Genomic DNA, 20,256 nt, shown 5'->3' with positions numbered 1-20,256 from the left:
TGCATCTAACATTCTTGACCTCATCTTCCTCAGCAATCACTTCGCGATCGATCAAACCAACGTAGCAGTCCTCGATGGCATATCAGATCATAAGCTAACATTGTGCACCACACCCATTCAAGCAACAGCAGCTCGTACTATCTCGAAAACTACTTACCCAGACTTCACAAACGCTGATGATTCAAGCATACTTAATTACCTAATTTCGGAGTACGAATCATTTGAAGAACTCGCTAATTATCAAGGTACAAATATAGATACGCTGTGGGAAAGCTTCAAGGCCATTGTATCGCACTGCATCAAAAACTTTGTACCATTGAAGACCAAACGAACAAATACACGTAATCCCTGGATAACACGTGATATCATTCATGGGAAACGCAAAGTAAAACGACTAAGGAAATCACTAAAATCAAAAAATGACTCTCAGGTAAAACATAAGCTCACGAACGCCATCCGTGAAATGAAAGCAAAAATTAAGGCAGCGAAAACAAACTACTTCTCAGTTACGCTTCCTAATTTTTTAAAACACTCCCCTGGAAAATTTTGGAAATACCTCAGCCCCAAAACACAAAAAGACACCTTCAGTTGCCAAGGACAAAATCAAAACTTCGCAAATTCCTTAAATACATACTTCCAATCTGTGTTCACAGATGACGATGGCCGCATACCGGAGAGTATTCACCGCAATCAAAAACCGCTAGACATGCCAACAATAACCGAGACAGGCGTTCTGAACCTACTTTTATCAATAGATACAAAAAAAGCAAATGGTCCTGATAATATTCCAAACACTTTTTTGCAAAGATATGCCGAAGTCAACGCGAAATATTTACATTTAATGTTCAATAAATCTTTATCAACCTGTAGTCTAGCTAATGAATGGAAAATCGCGAAAGTTATTCCTATACACAAAACAGGAGGCAAAGATGACGTTTCAAATTACAGACCAATATCACTAACGTGCACGGTAGGAAAATTATTGGAACACATTATACTAAAGCATATCACCAGTTATGCTGAGCAACAAAACATTTTATCGCCTGTTCAACATGGATTTCGAAGGGGACTTTCAACTATCACCCAATTACTCGAACTAACACATGATTTATTCCAGAGCATTGATAACCAAAAGCAAGTTGACTTGATTGCACTTGATTTCTCTAAGGCATTTGACAGAGTAAGCCATAAAAAACTAATTAGCAAACTTACATCAACTTTAGGTGACGGCCCTATTATCAACTGGATCGAGGACTACTTAACTAACCGATCTCAGTATGTTGTAGTTAACAATGATATTTCTTCTATTGCACTCGTTACGTCGGGAGTACCCCAAGGGTGCGTCCTTGCTCCACTTTTATTTCTCATCTTCATTAATGATCTGCCCTCTAACATACATGTTAAAATTAAACTTTTTGCCGATGACTGCATCCTTTACAACGAAATTAACTCTATAAATGACCACGATGATTTAAACAGCGCCCTTCAAGAAGTGGTAATATGGTGTCACAAATGGCAAATGGAACTGAACATTAAAAAAACAGCCTTCTTATCTGTAACCCGTAAAAAACAAAGGTCCGAATATGTGTACAGCATCAATAACATACCGCTCACCCGAGTTCACGAACACAAATACCTTGGATTAATCATTTCACATGATCTAAGGTGGGAATCACATATTAACAGCATAGTATCATCTGCTTTAAAACGATTGTTCTTCCTTAGAAGACGGCTTCGAGAAGCGCCACCGGAGACCAAACTGTTAGCATATAACACATTTATACGATCAGTTCTCGAATATGGAAATACGATTTGGTTTCCCTACACACAACAACTCATTAACAAACTAGAAGGAGTGCAGAGAAAGGCAATTAGATTTATCTTTAACAAATACAGGAGCAGTGATTCACCATCCCAACTACTAAATCAAGCATGCATTCTTACTTTACAGAAACGCGCCAGACTAGCACGACTAAAATTATTGTTCCAATTAGTACATAACACATTAAACATAGATACTTCGTTATATATATCTGTAGATGAATCCAGACCATCCCGGCATAAGCACCCATTAACCCTTAAAGAGTACGCATTCCGAACCGACTGTTTCAGATATTCATTTTTCCCGCTTGCCATAAAAGAATGGAATAGTTTGAACCCCTCTATTACTACTAATACATCTTTGCAGAAATTTGTAACTTTGGTAGAAGAACAGTTGAGCGATAATTAAATAGATAATTAAATCATAATTATTCAAGTACAACAGACCACTCGTATCACTGCATGTAACAGCATCTTTATGAACATATTACTTACAATGTATAAAATTGCACCCTTTTCTGTGAAAAATATTCTCTCGTTATGTGTTTTATTTTCTGTTATCTGTGTTTTTTTTCCCTTGCTCATGTAATTACTTGAAAATAACAGTGTTTTTAATGTATGCCATTCCATTTGTATTCGCTTTGTACCTTCTTACTATATGCCCATCCTGTAAAAATCCCAATGGGATTGACAGTATGTGAAATAAAATAAAAAATAAAATAACGAGCCCCTCATTCCCCTTTCCTAGCAGAAGGTTTGACAGCCGTCGCCGTAGCTCAGCGGTAGAGCACCGGACGCGTAATTCGGAGGTCGTGGGTTCGGATCCCACCGGCGGCATGTGGTTGTTTTTTCTTCTGCTTTTCTAATCAATTAGCTTTAAGCGGTAACATATTCAGTAATATTCTTAATCGAACAACACCACAAAATAAATAAATTAATTAAAAAAAAATCCCTCGTGTCTCTTGGTTTCTGTGGCTGTTGGCTTCTCTCATATTCATAACGAGTCCCTCATCCCCCCTCTCTTGTTTGAGAAAATATAATGTCATTCGATGAAAATGACACTAGGTATCGAATGAGTTTACAGAACTCATTATCCAGCGATCTCCGAGCTAATGTGTTCCCTCGACACCAGAGACTTGGTGAGAATATACAATGAAAAACACGATTATAAAAGCATCACAAGCACTGTAATATTTCCGCGTCCGTATGATTGTGCGGTCGTTCATTTATGTATATAAAAATGCCAAATAGAATTGGAGAAAAATAAAACTCACTCTCGCTACCAGCCTTGCATGGCTAACATTTACAACATGGTCACGCCCAGCCCGCCCGCTTGCCTGCTTCAGACCGAATACTGCGTCGCCGCTGCATTTTTCAACGCGATAGCTTGCTCTAAACGGTTGTATTCGCTTTTATTTTGTGCATTCTCATCCTCCGTAACAATATAGGCGTGAAATATAAATCGTTTTTGAGATAAATTTCAGAATTTTTTGATGCTAGGCTTGACTATGTACAGCGTATACTGTCGTCATAGCAACGACCCCGGGCGAAGTATTTCTCCTATTTTGCACTAGAATCTATATTTTCATTTCATCCAATTGATTTGCATTTAAAAAAAACGAAGCCTTCGAATGCATTCATTACTGCCGTTAATAAAAGAGAAAAACGTTTCTTCGACACTCAGTTCAGGAGGTTTGACTTGCTGTCATCTAGATGGCGCCACAGTACGTTATGCTTCTCGCGCGCTACGCTAGTCACTCCCAACCACCGTGCTCCCAACTAAAACTGTTGTGAGGACGGGTGGCAGTGCGCGCACGGTGCGCCCATAGCATGCGCAAAGCTTTTTGCGGACGCACAGCTAATACTGCCTAATTTCACCATAGAGAGCATTTCACAAAATGACATCCGCCATTTGCCGGCCGCCGCTGGCTAAGCTTTGGCTTGTCTTGGACTCGTGGTGTAGCAGTGATCAGCACGTTACTGAAATAAGGATTAGGATTTTAAAATCGGTTTCCATTGGCAAAGCAATTCTATTGGCAACGTATTGAAGCATACATCGAAATTTTTGTATGCTGTACTCTCTTTCCATCGCAATCACCATCATTTGCAAATGACATTAGTTTTTGCCATGTAGCAGCACATAGAAAAAATGACATTAAGTCAAACAAATGTCATTCGATGAGAATGGCATTAAATTTGCCGTGTGGCAGGGGCATTAGAGTCACGAATGTCCTAGTTGTGAAGCATGTGTGCGAAAAGCATTTCTGCAGTGGTTACGTCAGCAAGATGATGTCTGCAGTGCACGATGGTGTCATGTGGGCCAGCACAACTTGTGCTGTTTGTTCTTTCATCGCATGCAGTTCCAGGTATTTTTCCAAACTGTCCCAATGCACAATAAAGAACCACAGCTGGTCGAAATTTACCCGAAGACCTCCAACTACGGCATCCCTCATAGCTTGAGTCTCATGAGACCGTGAAACCAGTCAGGTATCACAATTGTTTTGGCTGTATCACTGGCCAACAAATGCGTAATATCAATAGTGTTACTATTGATAGTCTTAATTTCAGCAGTGTTACTAGCGATAGTCTTGCTATCGATAGTAGTACTATCGATTGTTTTTTTTACACTATCTGAAACTACCGACAGTCAATTTCCCGATAGTTTTGCATCACTTGTGGGCACCAGCACCTCTCCCCTTTGTCAGCCGCATTCTGGGTGCTGCTGCAGTGTGGGAACACATAGACACGGGCTGGGGGGAAAAGAGGGGCCACCAAGGAGCATACGGCATTTTTTGCTTTTGTAATTTGTTGCCAACAATGAGAGATTAACAGGGCATTCATTCGTTTTTCTAAAGACTAGAAAGCAGAAGAAAAAACAACCACCAGTGGGATGCAAACCCACAACCTCCAAATTACGCGTCCGGTGCTCTGCCAACAGCTGTGCAATCTTCTGCCTTCGGAGGTATTTATGCGTAGTGCAACCGAACCACCACTCACATCCATAGCGGCAGACATAGTACAGTACCGTATTTACCCAATTCCAACGCGCCCCCGATTCCAACGCGCACCCAATTTACGGCACCAAAAAAAAAAAAAAAATTTCAAGCCCTGATTCTAACGCGCGCCCGATATTGGTAATGAAAAAAAAAAAAACTACAAGCCCCGCTTCTAACGTGCATGTGACTTCCACGAATGAAAATAATTTGCAACCGTTTTTATATTTTAAGGGGAGATGCGGGTGAAAAAAACGCGATTTTTTTCGATAAAGTTGATTTTGTATTTTCTTGCGTTTTGTATTCCCCCAAGCCTCTTCTTTTATGTGTAAAAAAATCAAAGCCGATAATCAATGGGAAGTTAGTAAAAAATACAATTAAAGCACTCGCGGTGGCTCGCGAAAGTGCGAATTTGACCGAATTTCGGGAACGCGGCATTTCGCTCCACGGCGTCGCCCGCTCTTGAATATTCGCGGGGAAGTAGGCCTACCCATCGTCTACGAGAAGCCACTTCGGCAGCGGCGCATTCTTGATAAAAATACGAAAAAAAAAGATCGTTTCCCGCCCGAGTCGAGCGTCGCGACTGGCCCTTCAAATCACGTGGTACGATCGGAGCCGTTCCATTGGCTACGAGCATTCCACCGCACGGTCGGGCGCAGACGCTCTTCGTTCTGCCGCCACAGAGACGTGAACCAACGCTTCTGCCCGGGTTTTTCTCCTATCTCCGCTAAGGATGTGACTGAGAAACGAGATTTTCGCTCACGCAATTTCCTGACAAACCATCAGTATAAAGGAAGACGCCCCAAGCGCAAGCGGAGAGCTCCGGTTACGGGAGGTTCGTCTGCTGCTAGGCGTAACTGCGGCAACGGCGATGCTTCTTGCGGAGCATCCATGACTTCGTCAGTGCGTCTGAGCGAAAGATAAAGATCTTCGACTGTAAAAACGAGCGCGGGAGCGCTGTTATCTGTGAGATCGGCATGATGCACGACCTCGTCAGCGGCGCGGCGTGCCCCGCCTGCGGACGATGTAATCTCTGTCAGAGAGTCGGCCGTAAAACAGAAAGGAGTCTCATCGTTTTTGGAACTTTACCGCCGAAATGACGCGTTTCCGACAACCGTTGTTTCATCAACATATTCTTCGATCCGCGTATCTTGATCGTGCAACGGCAGTGATGAGGCGTCCGCCCGCGGCAGTGCACGGGATACCGTCGCCGTGAACGCGGTCCGTGGTCGCTGAGCACGCGACCAATTGACAAGCGCCACACCGGTTGAAAACGGCTCCTGCGACGCCATGCTGCGACGCAGAAAACGACGAGCAAACGTGCTCCCATGTTTCCAGCAGTTAGTGAGCTCCCACATCGTATAATGGCGATGACGATGGGCAGCTATGGGGCAGTTTCGGTTTGCACTCGAATCCAACGCGCATGCGATTTTGAGACGTATTTTCCCCGAAAAAAGGTGCGCGTTGGAATTGGGTAAATACGGTAATCCCTCGTTATAACGGTTCAGCGGGATGGCGAAAAAATTCGTTATAGTAAATGGCTGCTCAACAAAAAGCTACAACAGTTGACATTTAATCGTGCCACAATTGTGAGGAAGCTCACAGTTGTGAGTGTCCTCTGCCAGCTTCGGTGGTTGCTAGGCAACGGCTCAAGGTCGGTCTCTGCGCCTCCTCGGAGCACCGCCACAGCGAAATTTGCTCGTAGCACATTTGTTACTTCTACCAGCAACTCAGTATTGGTCAGCGATCCTAAAAGATGATACAGTTTTCAAATTTCTTATACCAGAGTTTATTATCTACATCAAAAAATGGCTGAGGCTTAGCTAAGGTTAAGCCTAGTGAGATGCGAAGCATATTGATGGCTAGGCTTGGTAATACATGGCTTTCCTTGGTTGAATACTTGGTCATTTTAATACAACCACTAAAAGTGTAGCAAGGATTGCCGTGGCAGCTATATACGGGATCATGGGTGAATTCAATGCAGAGTGTACAACCGCTGCCCCAGCACCGGCTACAACAGCATTTTTGGCGGCATCCCAACACCTGGCCGCCTCGTAAGTGCCCGGAGAGCGAGGCAAGCTCAGCTTTATACTGCTGCTGTAGCGTCACGTGGTCAGCCGCAGCGCCTCTGATGTGGAGCCTCCACCGCCGCGGCCGACCGCGCGAGCCAGCAGCCCATCTCTCCTCTGCTGTGACGTCATGTTGTCACGTGGTGTCACGTGGTCACACTAAAGGTCAATGGTAGCTCCACCGCCGCGCTCGACGGGCTGTAGTGTAGCTCTAGTAATATGCTTCGCATAAAACAAGCTTTAGCTCATTTTTGTCACACCGGCAGACGGGATCCAGGCTGATCGACAGGCCGGCAGGCTCGGCGTACTTCACGTTCGCACAAGAAAAATACAAAGCAGCCATGCAACCATAAAGTCTGCCTCCTAGATTCGAGTAACGACAGCATGCCTGTGCAAAAGTGGACCTTTCAGCAACGACTCCGCCTGCGACAATGCCAGGTGACAAACTGCGTGCTGCTCCCTGACTGCCCTGGTCGCCACTAAGCCTAGCCAGCTTCGTATCGATGCCGCAGTGATAGCGCTTCGGGACTGGCCAGCACTCAAATAAAGGCGCTACACTCGGCACCCCTTTACTGTCAACCAGTCCCATAATAAAAGATACGTTAGATTTCCGCAACGCCTTCAGCAACGGAGCTAGGAGACGGTAGGCGAACCGCATCAGGCAGGAGCAACACCAAAGTGGCTATTGGATGAAATTTTGCTTGTATCGCAGTCATCCCCTCTACCAGCAACTCGGTATTGGCCAACGGTCGTCAGAAATGATGCATTTTTGACATGCACCTATCCCAGGGCTTGCTATGAACTTGAACAAACAATACTATCGCGTTTTTCAGACGCCGGCGGCCAGCATCAAGGCTGGCAGGCCAGCCCGGCTCAAAGGAATGCGCTCTATGTCATCATGACGCTGCCGCTCTCCACGCTCGCATTGGCTGCCGCTTCCCGTCGTTGCATTTGCCGCATGCGGCTCATCGTTGACATCTAGCCTGTTGGACGTAGGTGGCGAGCTGTGATCAGACGCTGCAACCCCACTTGCAACTTCGTGCTGCAGTGAATCGCACTCACTTTTCACACATATGTCACTGCCTTAACGACAAAATTCAGTGAGCTTACCATGCATTTAGACTGTTTGTCTAGTCGGATGGCGCGAATCGAGCATGACCGGCCAATTTTCTGCATCCAAGACACTGCGATTTTCTGGCATCGTAAAGCGCAAGGAAAACTTTATTTTCGTGTGGATTCTGTCACGGGGAACACCAGGAATGCACTTCCGACCGAGATTAACGGTTCGGGCGCACTGCACCATGGAATGTGGCCCCGCTGAGCAGGGGACACTCGGTGCTCTCTTGGTGCCCGTTACTAGGCAGGCCATCGATCGTGGGTTTGGTACTTTTGTGGCCTGTTCTATGCCTGCACGAGTCTAATTCATTGGCGGTATTAATTTGGCACTGCATGTGCAAAGGGTCGCTGCCACGGCGGTGATGCCTACGCTCGGGGGCGGCGATGCCTCCGCTCGCCACTTCGCTCGGATCAAGGTCTTCGTGCATTTCGAGTAATGTGGCTTAAAATGCATGCGTTTGGGTCGGGACCGGACGAAATTTCGAATAAAGTGATAATTTGAGTAAAGCAATTCTGTTATCATGAGGGATTACTGTATGTCCTGCTTTACTGCAAGTGTGACGTGATACGTCATAGGGCGGAAGCTGTGCGAGGACCCTCTTATGCTTCCTATGGCATCAAGACCGCCAGAGTTGAGCCCCTCGTTATGATGGAAGCCAACAGTCACTGAAACAGAGAAGCGTAGGGGTTCTTTTTTTTTCTTTTTGTAATTCATAGTGTTCATCTATGGCAGATTAATCGGGTAATCAACCACATGCCGGCGGCGGGATCCGAACCCCTGACCTCCGAATTACGCGCCCGGTGCTCTACCAAGTGCGCTACAGCAATGGTGCCCGATCTTCTGCTTTCGAGGTATTTATGTATTGCGTATAACCTAACCTAGAGAGTGTTCACCAGTACTTCATGACCAGTAAAATAAAGAAAATTCTGTACTTCGCTTATCTTATTGCTCCAGTTATTTTGAAACATTCATCTCGTTTTTATGACTACAAATTGCAGAAGGCTAAGAGTAAAAAAAGCCTGCCAACAGGTATGGCTGCAGTGCAAATCCTCCGTTTTATCCTTTGGATGCAACGCTGCCAAGGCTAGCACGCATCTTCGAGCTGATTTCTTCAGCTCCTGAAAAGTAGTTGGTCAATGTCCAAAGTACATCTTTCGCAGTGACACAGTACGGCGAGTGGCAACATCCTGCACTTCATTGTACCTCGTGGTGCCTCTCACCGAGACCTCGAGTGATATGCGGTGGAGTGACGCCTGTTCGGTCTGGCTAGCCATAGAGTGCTTGACCACCCGTGAAAATTTTAACCAAATGGTTTGTTAACTTCAAACCCGACTCCATAATTTGCAATGACAAGCATGCTGTTCATACCACTCAGTGTTTTCGAGAGAACCTTCTCCAAGGCTTCGAGTGATTCGCAGCGGAGTCTACCTTCGAGAACACAGCAAGCCAAGTGGGAAACGAAGCTCAGACTTCCTTTGCAACGCTCCTAGCTGCTGGATGTCAACAGAGCAAGAGATCAGTGCGTAATGAAAACAGGAGACCCTGCTTAAAGAGAGACAGAAACTCCTGCCCAGTACGTGTCTGTTATGGAGGGCATCTCGCACTTTTTTTGCTTGTGTTTGTGGAAAACCTCTCCCCCTTGGTCTCTATGCTGCCAATGTTGGGAAATGGTGACTGCAGTGCCCCATGCAGACTGCTGCTGAGCGAGTCCAGGTCCAGCAATCCGTGCTGATAAACGGCTTCCCACTGCCACACATTGCACACGATCATGATGCTTCAGCAGCTAATACAGGGTGCTAGAACAGAAAATGCGTGCAGTAAATGCAGGCATTTCACAGGACATTATGCTTCATATTACATTATCCAACGTACGCAGACGAGATGGCTGTGGTGACAGTAGCGCCATTGGATTTGAATGAAAACAATTTTTACAACAAAGCAGTGATCGTTAGGCCTAGGAGCTACTGAATTGTCCAACAGAATAAAAAACAGGCCAAATTTATCGTCCATTCAATTTGTTAGAGACAAGATAAAACAAACCAAAAGCCCTGTACCCAATTTAGAGCCAGCTCATGTGCCCGGAAAACGCAGTAACACCGACGAGTTCACTTCAAGGTGAGAGGCTCTGCTTGAGAGCGCATTGCCATGCTGGCTGTCCTTGAGCATGTGCTGCTTGAGGAGCGTACGCAACGTGTTTGACGTCACCGTCCAGTTTTTTCGACCCTTTCCAGTGCATCCAAACCATCCCACCTACTGCCAGCATTTCGACCAATCAAGTGTGGCCGCTGCAGCAGATTGTTATGACACAAACTCGCACCCTGCTGTTGATCCCGGTGGCGAAGGGAGCACACAGCCGGGGATGGCTCTGCCCCAAGGAAGAACAGGGCTGCCACGCTGAGCGCCTGCCAATGTTGCCACTGAAGCTGGGCCAGGAGCCCCCCTTTGTGCAAGCCTTCTACTTGCGAGCAATGCCCCCCCCCCCCCCCCCCCCCCCCCCCCCCCCCTGTGTATCATTTGCAAAGAGCCTTGGGCAGAAGCCCCTCCACGGTCAGCAGGCAAGATGTGGGCATGACCACGTTACAGTGCCACGGACATCAGAAGGAGAAGGTGCAGTAGCCAGTGCTCACCTGGTGGTGGCCAGCTGGGGCAGCTGGTGGAAGGCCACCTCCTCGCCGTGCCTGCGGGGGATGGGGTCCCAGGCCAGCCTTGAACCCCCACCCACACAGTTCCAGGCCAGGGTCAGCCCCCCAGGAGGGTGGCCCAGCCGCACATGCACCGAGCACACCTGCACACGGTGGGCCACAACAGGTTCCAGCACAGGACGTACAAGTCGAGCCCCGTACGCAGGGCGTGAGGAAGTAAAGCTGCAGGCAGCACGCCACTTGCGCCAGTGCCCATTCCCAGCAGGGTGAATGGAGCTCCACGCATAAAAAAAAAAAAGACATAGCAAAAGCTATCGCTAGTAGGTAAACTGTAGAACAGCCGCATTAAGCACATCAGCTGTGCATTTACCCTGCTGTGACTCAGCAACACGCAGACAGATACTTAACTGCACACAACCTTATGGTCACATGACACCCCGCCCAAGAAACATCAAACGGTCGACCAGGGAGAAGATCCCATGATCAGGACCTGCGAGGGACGTCCTGCATAACACCTAGAGTCCGTGAAAAAATTTTCAGACTACCGCAGCCCTCCCCTACCTGCCAACGCATTTGGCCGTTGCCTGATGCTCCCGGCATGACAATCACGTCTGTAGTGCCCTGTGTAACGTTGGTTGTTATAAATTACAAAATCTTCTGCGTAGCTGGCAGAGCCACCTTCAGTGATATCATCACAGAAATCAGAAACAGAGACTTTTGTAACTCGTTCACACAGCACCTTGCACATTTTGGAAGGCAAACAGCGCAAAGACAAAGACTGTAGCAGAAGAAACACAGGATCAGCGCTGACTCACAACTAAAGGTTTACTCGAAGACAGCAACACAATGTATGCAAAAAGCAGCCAACCTATCAACAAGCACGCACGCACGCGTGCACACACACACACACACACACACATCACATCACATCACATCACATCACTTTAATTTCCTTAAAAACCCCTTGCGGGGTGCTGCACAAGGGGTGGGTTTTTGCGAAGTACAGGCGTTCACAGCAGTCATGAATGTTGCAGGGCAGGTGATGGCAGCGATATCGTGGGGAAGGTCGTTACAGTCAGCTGCTACTCAGCAAAAAAAATGAATTGGTGAAAACAGTAGTACGGGCACGTGGGCGCAAAACTTGAAGAGGGTGACTGATGTGATGGGATCTGCGCAGCAGGGGTGCGCAGATGTAGGGTTCTCGTCTGAGTGGTGAATAAAAAAACTCGTAAAATAAGATGAGACTCGCAGTGCGACGGCGAGCAGAAACATTAGACAGACCTGATTGCAATATTAGAGAGGATACGCTAACGTCGTATGAATACGAGGAATGAATGAATCTGGTGGCTCTGTTTTGCACAATACAAGCTCTAGAGGCACTTTGGAAGATCTGTGCTCTGAGCAAGTCTCAGCAAATTTCTGGCAACATTGGGGCATGGTGGCCAGATTCCTTCCAAGCTTCTAGTATCCGCAACAACTTAGCCTACGCAAGGAGCTTGCGGTGTACGCATGTGCAGGACGCAAAGGTCAGCCTTGCGCATGTACGCAAGCTCTCGTGGCATGCATTGCAGCCTTTGCGGGACTTCAACACTGACGACTGGTGGAGCCCTGCCTGCCCGTCTAGAACCAGCACAACCGCTGCATTCTTCCCAGGAGAGCTGCTCACTCTAAATGGTTCATTTTAAATAAAGAGAAATAAAGAATAAAGAATATGTGTATGTATGTATTTTGCTCATTCTCGCCCCTCCGCAATGAGAAATACAGCCTGGCCTGGTTTTAGAAAAGCCTCTTACAGCAAATTGGGGTTATAATGAAGGGATTTCAATTTCCCGTTCCCATTTTTGCATTTTCAATGTAATCTTGGTCCCGTTTTAACGAAGTAAAAAAAAGCGCGTATGTGGATATCACGAAGAGATTTCATGCCAACCCAAAAATAATATATCAGTCGGAATGTTCTTATGCTTTTAAGGCAAATTTTTGGGCGAAAATACCGGCAGAACTCTGCTGACAGCAACCTTCACTGCAGCATCTGCTCTTCTGTGAAAGGAAAGGTGGCTTCACTGCATCGCTTGGCTCAACGCCTTAGCAGCGCGCTGTCCCACGCGGAAATAAGCAAAGTAAAAAAAAAAGAAAGAAGGCAGGTCGTTGGTGACGACACAGAAACCGACCTACTGGGCCAATCACGGCTCTTAAATTTCTCTCCAGGGGGTTCTCATCGTGCGATGCAGGAATCTGAGGGCTGTGCATGTTGGAAGCGCTCCTTTGGGCCGCTTTCGTGGCCTTTGTATGCACTCTGAGTTACTGGCCTTCCTGCCTTGTTCCGCTTCCTTCCTATTCCGTGAGCGCTGACTTCTCTGGTTAAGGCAACGGGTCTACTGAGTTGTTGCCTTTGTTGGGACCAACTCAATTTCTCTGCATATGTCGAGTCTCGCAAGCCCCCACACCTCAACGTGGAAGCGAAAGGTGTTGTCTTCGAAGACGAAGCACACCGAAACGTCAAGAAGAGCAATATCCCACAGAAGTACAAAATTTCACAGTCTGCACTTTCAACACTAATCAAGAACAGCAACAAGATTGGCATCGTTCTTGACGACTGCAGTAGGGACCGAAAGAGGATCCGGTGTGCCACATACTGCAACGTAGAAGCCGCACTTTACAAGTGGCTCCTGCATATGCGATCGAAGAACACTCTGCTCGGTGGACTGATGATGCTTGCGAAAGCCAGGGACTTGAGATTCGCTCTCGGGTTCCAGCCGGGAAATGATGGGTGGCTCCAGCGGTTCAAGGAGAGGCACGGCATCGTGTGTAAATACATTGACGGGAAAGCTGCGTCCGTTGACGAGGGTTTGCTCCAGCAGTGGATGGCCAGGCAACTCGATTGGATTCTTGCGTATTCCGACAAGGGTGTCAACAGCGCAGGTGAAACCAGTCTGTTTTTCCAACTGCTGCGAATGGAGACTCTCGCGGCGAAGACGGACAAATAGTGGGGCCTTGTTGCGGAGGAAAAACTTGATGATGATGATGATGACCCACGGCCTTCGGCGCCATCCATTCGTGCAGCACCTGGAAGCTTCGAAGCACTTGTGTGGCCTCTGCAATCAAGTGCACCGCTGCTCGCAGCCCGAGCTGATTGCGAAGGCCACGGCGCATGCATTTTGAAGGCTATTCCCACGTGGGTCGTGGAAAGTTTGGGTGCGGCCCTTACAGGGATATTTTCTTGTTTTTAATATTTCCTTCGAGAAAACAGGGTGCGGTGCATACACAGGGGCAATCCTTAACACACGTTTATATGGTTAAAGCTGCACTGTTTTCATTGATTTTCTAAGCTGTTGCATTTTCCTGGCTGTTACGTTTTTTTTCCCAGTCCGGTGAAAAATCTATTAATGGGGTTCCACAGTATAACAGCCTCTCGCTGTAAAATCATTAAATCATGTGCAAATCAGTTCCACTACGAAAATTGGAATTGCCTGCCATTTACTCAGCTTACTCATGCCACCGGTTGCTTCCCCTAATGAGCAGTGGACAGCGCTAGAGAAAACCTGAGGTAACCTACGGAGCGTGGTGTGTTGCGCCTGGATCGGACACTACAAGACTGTTGGCAGTTTGGCTCGCCACTAGTCTGCCCAGATGTTTGCAAGTATGGAAGGCAGCGCACTTACCGTATTTATCGCATCTAAGCTGGCCATGACTGCAAGCCGATCCCCCAAAAAACGCGAACACGAAAAAAAAGAACCTCGAATGCAAGTCGCCAGAAAAAAGAAACAAAGAAAGGCATTTATTGAAATGAAAGCTGGATGTGCTCTTCATGAGATCGACGGGTCACTTGTCTTGCTCCTCGCTGGAGATTTCTTTGTCACGTCTTCATCCCATCCTCGGTACCATTGGGCGCGTTTGAAATGCAGCACTTATGGAATGACCGCACAACCATCTCCTGCAACACAGGTGGCCACTTGACTGAGCGATGCATGTTTAATGCGACCTGCCGGAGTGATCTTGTGCGGTCAGTGTAATACTCTAGATTTACAGTAGAACCTCGTTAATTCGAAGTCCGTCGGACCGCGAAAAATCATCGAATTAACCGGGTTTTCGAATTATCAAAAATCGACGAAAAATGAGAAATAAACGTATGAAACATGGCTGCATCAACACTGCACCTTTAGTTTACCTGAAAAACGGTCACTTGAAGTAGTCATTTATGCGCGACTGCTTGGCGCGGTAGTTAGAGGCGCGTATATACTCCGACGTTCTGGGCGCACGGGTGAGAGCCGGTTGTGGTCGGATACATCAGATTGGCGACACTACGCCAGGCGCTCCGACGCAACTACTACTTGTGGCTAGGGGAGATGGGGGGGGGGGGAAGGGCACGCTCGCTCTTCTGCCACCCTTTGATTGGGGGCACTGCTTGGAGCGGAGCTCCGACACGAGTGGCGAAGGGGGTAGAGGGGAGGAGTGGCGCGGGAGGCGTGCGCAGTGCATTCTGGGTGGGCGGCTTCGGCGCGCTCGGCACGAAATAGAGACATGCTCCACGGTGCGGTCAGAGTGCGCCGAAGCCGCCAGACACGTCCGCGGTCATCACCGTGCCGCGTGCATGCGCGCGCTATGTCGGAGTATAAATGCGCCTGAACACAGAACACATTTGATCGCGGCACCGAACAATCAAAACACTACGAGCAACGCCTGCCACGAGCTAGACAAACAATGGAAACGGAGCCCGAAAAATTGTGACCTAGTGGCACCTGGTTGTTGCTTTGTCAACTAAAGCTAGCCTCCGAGACTAGTAGTAGACTGTGCAGATCGCTGAGGCACAACAAACCACCGGAAACTAGCGGTGTGCGAACATCAAATTTTTCGAATACGAATCGAATACGAATACTCTGTTCCAAATATCGAATCGAATATCGAATAATCAAGGACAGACGCATTTAACCACTACAAAACATTTATTTGAGCACCTAAGAACATCACAGTTCAACATCACTATCAGTGATGAAATGAGCACAAAAGGTGTGTGTGGCTGCACAAAAAGTGTTAAAGTCTCGAACACTGTTCTTAGAAGAGTGGAAATATCAGAGAAGATGGCTAGTACACAGTATTGATCAAGGCTAGCTTGCCATAAGCACAAAAGCACGTTGCTGGGATGAACATAAAAGGTTGTCGTGAAGGAAAACCGGCTGCTCCACATGGTCAGGCAGAGTAGTTCCCTTCTAGCTGAAACGACCTCTCCAGCCACGGAAAATGCCCTCTCAATTGGCACTGAACTGGCACGTATTGCGAGGTATTTCGTGCACAGCTCTGACTGTACCAGCTCGCAGGTATAGCCACAAAGAAGCTCACCAGCGCAGTCAGCTACTGCATGGCCCAACGTTACGCATTGCTATGGTCGCCGCCATGTTGTTATGTCTTTGTCGATAGGACTTGCGGACCGAAATGAACGTCGGTGCTCGCAATAGAATATTCGGCTAGATACGAATATTCGCGTCGTGTCGAATATTCGAAACAACACAAATACTTGGATTTCGAATCGAATACGAATACTAAAAACATGGTATTCGAATTATATTCGAAAATTTCGAATATTCGCACACCCCTACCGGAAACCAAAAATTGATTTACAGTGCCGCCTGGCTGCCACTCCGGCAACTCAACTATACTGGCCTCAGAGACTGGCAACGCATTTTTCTTTTCATGAATCACGGAGGCCACGGTTTAAAAACCTACGTATTATCCGGATAGGGGCGCTCTGGCTGTTCAAATTATCCGGTAAATTTTGCATGGAAACTGTTGGGACTGCCGAAAACCTTCGAATTACGCGGGATTTCGAACAAACTGAGTTCAAATTAACGAGGTTTTACTGTATGTTGATGGCGACATCGAGCGGCTGCCACCAGGTATGGTGGCCACATCTGCCCCACCTTGTGAGGGTGCAGCCTTCATGCTGTCCGTAAGGTGTCCGCTGTAAGAGTCTAAACCCAGGAGGGAATCCCGGCACAACAATGCTCCTGGTTGACGCTGCCAGACTGGCCTAATCCATTCTTCGACCATTGCCACAGTCTTCCATCCATTTTCGTGTGCACAAACGATGACGCTTCTTGGAAGCTTTTCCTTTGCAGGCAGAGTCTTCCGCTTGAAAATGATGTACGGCGGCAGCTTCCGTCCATCAGCAGTGCAGCAGAGCATCACAGTCGAACATTGCTTCTCGCAGCCCGCAGTACGCAGTTTCACTTCTTTGGATGCCACTGTGTACGCCATGGGCACACCAAAATAAACTGGGGTCAGATTGGCATTCCCCATTTCCAAAGTTCATACCCCTTTTCAATCCTCTTCTTTATCACATACCAATTTCTCTTCACAATCTCAGGGCAGCTTTTGGTCCACTCAAGTGCCTTTGTAAACTTTTGAAGCCAGCCTCTGCTTGCCTTGAACGCAGTGCGGGGGTCGCGACCTCCCTGGCCTTCGCCTGAATAATTTCCGCTGCAGCAGGAAGCCCAGAGCAACAGCCTCTGTGGTGGGGCCTGCCATTCGTGTCGCAGAGCAGTGCCCTTGTTTCTGCCAGTGGCTTCGTCCACGCCACACCCTCGCTGTGCTGGAAGACTGGCCGCTGTGAGGACAACTTTTCCCCTGAAAGTCTGTTGGTGCGTCACGAGACGAGATCACGGAGTCACGCTAGCCACAGGCCTAACGAGCTGATCTGACAAAGCACGCAGAAAGGAGGCGCTGCATGGCGATGCACCACCGATGGCGATTGCACAGCCACATCCTCAAATCTAAGCCAACACCCCAGTTCCGTAATCAGAATTTCAATAAAAACCATCGGCTTAGATTCGAATAAATACGGTATTACCTTTGATCTCTACTTGCCTCCAACTGCTGGCTTTGCTTGTTAACTATCTCCACGATCCTCGAGTCGACATAGCTATGCTTCACAGACTGCGACATATTACTAGCGTTAAAATACACACACAGGACAGGCTTAACCGAGTTGTCCTGGGTGTCTCTGCTCGCTATCCTTTGTGTGTATTTTGGCGCTGGTCGCAGTCTGTGAATCAAAAGCCCTAACTAGACAGACTTTATTCTTTAATCAGCTATGCTTCACTCTTATTCATTGATGAAAGATGATTTCATTAAATACAACAGGGCAACACACATTCTGCTCCTGTTCAGAGAGACTTTTTTCATTTGCATCGCATTTAGCACAGCCGCACTGCGGTGCTCTTTCACATAACATGCTGTTTCTTAAGACTTTTAAGAACACAAAACATCTAACCAGCACAAATTAGCAAGACAGGTTTGGTCTAATACAACTTTCGGCCCCTTATAGTTCTTCTTCTTCTATCGTATGAAGCAGAATCATTGAACTACAAGACACAGTGCTGGGGAAATAGCTGTTTGGCTTTCCCAAGCACTTGCACCTTCTAGCACTGAGCAAAGCTAGATAAGGCAAATACTGCAGTAACAAACAAAGAGCATCAGAAACAGTTTCAGGTTTATTCATTCGTAAACACGAGCTCAAAGACTGGTTGACACGAAGAACATCAGCTTTAGGTGGCTAATGGAACAGATCGTTTCAACGTCACCATGGTTTTAACGATGCGTAGTAAGTGGAGCTTAAAAGAGTGTAGTAAGTGCAGCTTGATTCGTCATATTGTATTGGTATTGGAAATACAATTTCTGAAGTGAACGGGTAGCAGCATAGAAGATACTTTTTTTAAGTATCATGCCCAGCCCTGGTTAGGACATACAGCGACACCACAGTTGAAACAATTTTGACTCCGACAATGAAACTCTGGGGCAGCATGGGAAATGAGCAGATGCTTCGACTCTTTTAAATGGCCCGTTTTTCGCGATTTGGTTTTGAATGCAGCCTTGGCTGTTCTGCGACATGCAAGCTCTGACCCAAAAATGGGAAAACATTCCCACAAGCACCACACAAAAGTGTTGTGCTGCCAGTGTGCATTTCCCACAACCTCCTCCAAGAGTGCCCGACAATGTACTAGTAGTTGCGCATGCCTGGAGGGATGAGTGCCGCCCACCTGAATGTCGCTGTTGATGTCGCAGCTGCGAGGCAGGAAGGCAAAGGAGAAGGACTGCGTCCTTCGTGGCACCAGGTGGAGGCTGCCTATGGCTGGGTCCCCCTCCTCGACCACACAGAAGGCGTTGTAGTGCTGCAGGGGGAAACAACACCTCTCATGAGCGGCCAAATAACTAGCATCCCCTCTCAGGCAGAGCCCCTACACCAAAGTGTAGGGAAGAAGAAGACTGCTCCATTTTTAACAGTGTGGCTGCTCGTGGTCGAGGCTTTCTTGGGACAGGGCGTGGTCATGCAGGCGCAGTGATATGCAGAGACAGGAGAGTGCATCGGCAATGACGCACGTGCCATGGCTGGTGCGGCTGTTCACGGTGCAGCAACCAAAGGGCATCTGTTGGACTGATGCACAGAGGGGGAGCACCAGGTGCTGGTGGGAGCACGCACAGGGAGCGCAGCAGGGAGAGGAATCAGCCAATTGGAGAGGGGGCAAGGCAGCCAATTGGGGCAAGGTCGGCACATGGTTCAAACTGAAGGCACAGCGCACGAAGGATGGGACACAGCGCTGTGCTTGTCTCTGCCTTGTCCCATCCTTCGTGCGCTGTGCCTTCACCCAACAGATGGTTTGGAGGAGCATGCATAATACTACAGACAGGTGCACTTGGCGGCTGTTTCTCAAAAGTTCTGAAAAGCGGTAAAGTCTCTCCGGAAGACGCAGCTGCCCACCGGGAGTGCCAGCGAGAGTTGGCACACAAATGGGCAGGGCATCATCGGGCGAATCCAGAAGCCCATGCGAGGGATACCGAAGCCATGCGCAAGCACAGGGCGGAAGATCCTGAGCTTCGAGCGAGATAAGCTCAACACCAGGCAGCTTCGCTGTTAACACGACATTAACTCAGTTCATTAGTAGCGCTAACCAAAACATGGCTCAGTGATGTTATTCCTGATGATTCAATTTTTGTCAGCCAGACACATTTTAACATCTTTCGTTGCGACAGACTGTACCAGACAGGAGGTGGTGTAGTCTTGGCGATAAGGGATGATTTGGCAACTGTGCCTCTCATGATTAGTTCTTTTCTTGAGTGTACATGGGTTTCTTTTAAGCGCTGTTTATTGATATAATTATTGGTGTTTTTTACCGTCATCCTAACATGAATAATGGCTCTTCTTCTGAATTTCATCGAATTCTGTGTGAAATATGTACGCGCTTCCCTAACTGTACTTTACTCATATTCGGAGACTTTAACTTCCCTAGTATAAACTGGTTCACACAATCCATCACAGCGAGTGAAACTGCAGCTAACATGTTTCTTCAATCATGTCTTGATTTTTCACTAATACCTATCCCATGCGTCGCAAATCGAGTACTGCCTACATTATAGACTCAATTTCCGGAGCCCTCCACTACAGCGTCTCTCATAGCCTTAGTCGCTCTGGGACGTTAAACCCCGTAAAACCAAACCAAACCAAACCAAACCAAACCAGAATTAATAACAAATACTCCCAATATTTGTTCAGACATTCATTTAGATGGCATTTCGGATCATGACATAATAACAGGACGCATTACTGGTTCTTTTAACGAAAAGGA

At 47.5% G+C, this 20,256-nt stretch overlaps 1 protein-coding gene across 3 annotated transcripts in view; it reads right to left on the bottom strand.

The window, feature by feature from the left end:
* Positions 1 to 20,256, bottom strand: part of gry (trafficking protein particle complex subunit 11 gry) — a 175,429-nt gene that overhangs the window by 41,938 nt on the left and 113,235 nt on the right. For all 3 annotated transcript variants that reach the window (XM_089564051.1, XM_089564050.1, XM_089564049.1), the window contains exons 19-20: positions 18,673 to 18,804; positions 10,628 to 10,785 (exon numbers count right to left, since the gene is read on the bottom strand). In XM_089564051.1, coding sequence (XP_089420177.1) covers positions 10,628 to 10,785; positions 18,673 to 18,804 — 290 coding nt within the window. The remainder of the gene's footprint in view (positions 1 to 10,627; positions 10,786 to 18,672; positions 18,805 to 20,256) is intronic.

This window comes from Amblyomma mixtum, chromosome 10, assembly GCF_055824585.1.
Source record: "Amblyomma mixtum isolate Tamu chromosome 10, ASM5582458v1, whole genome shotgun sequence".
NCBI classification, from domain to species: Eukaryota; Metazoa; Arthropoda; class Arachnida; order Ixodida; family Ixodidae; genus Amblyomma; species Amblyomma mixtum.
Note: the sequence above shows the minus strand (reverse complement) of the source record. Positions and strands in the feature narration are given on the sequence as shown.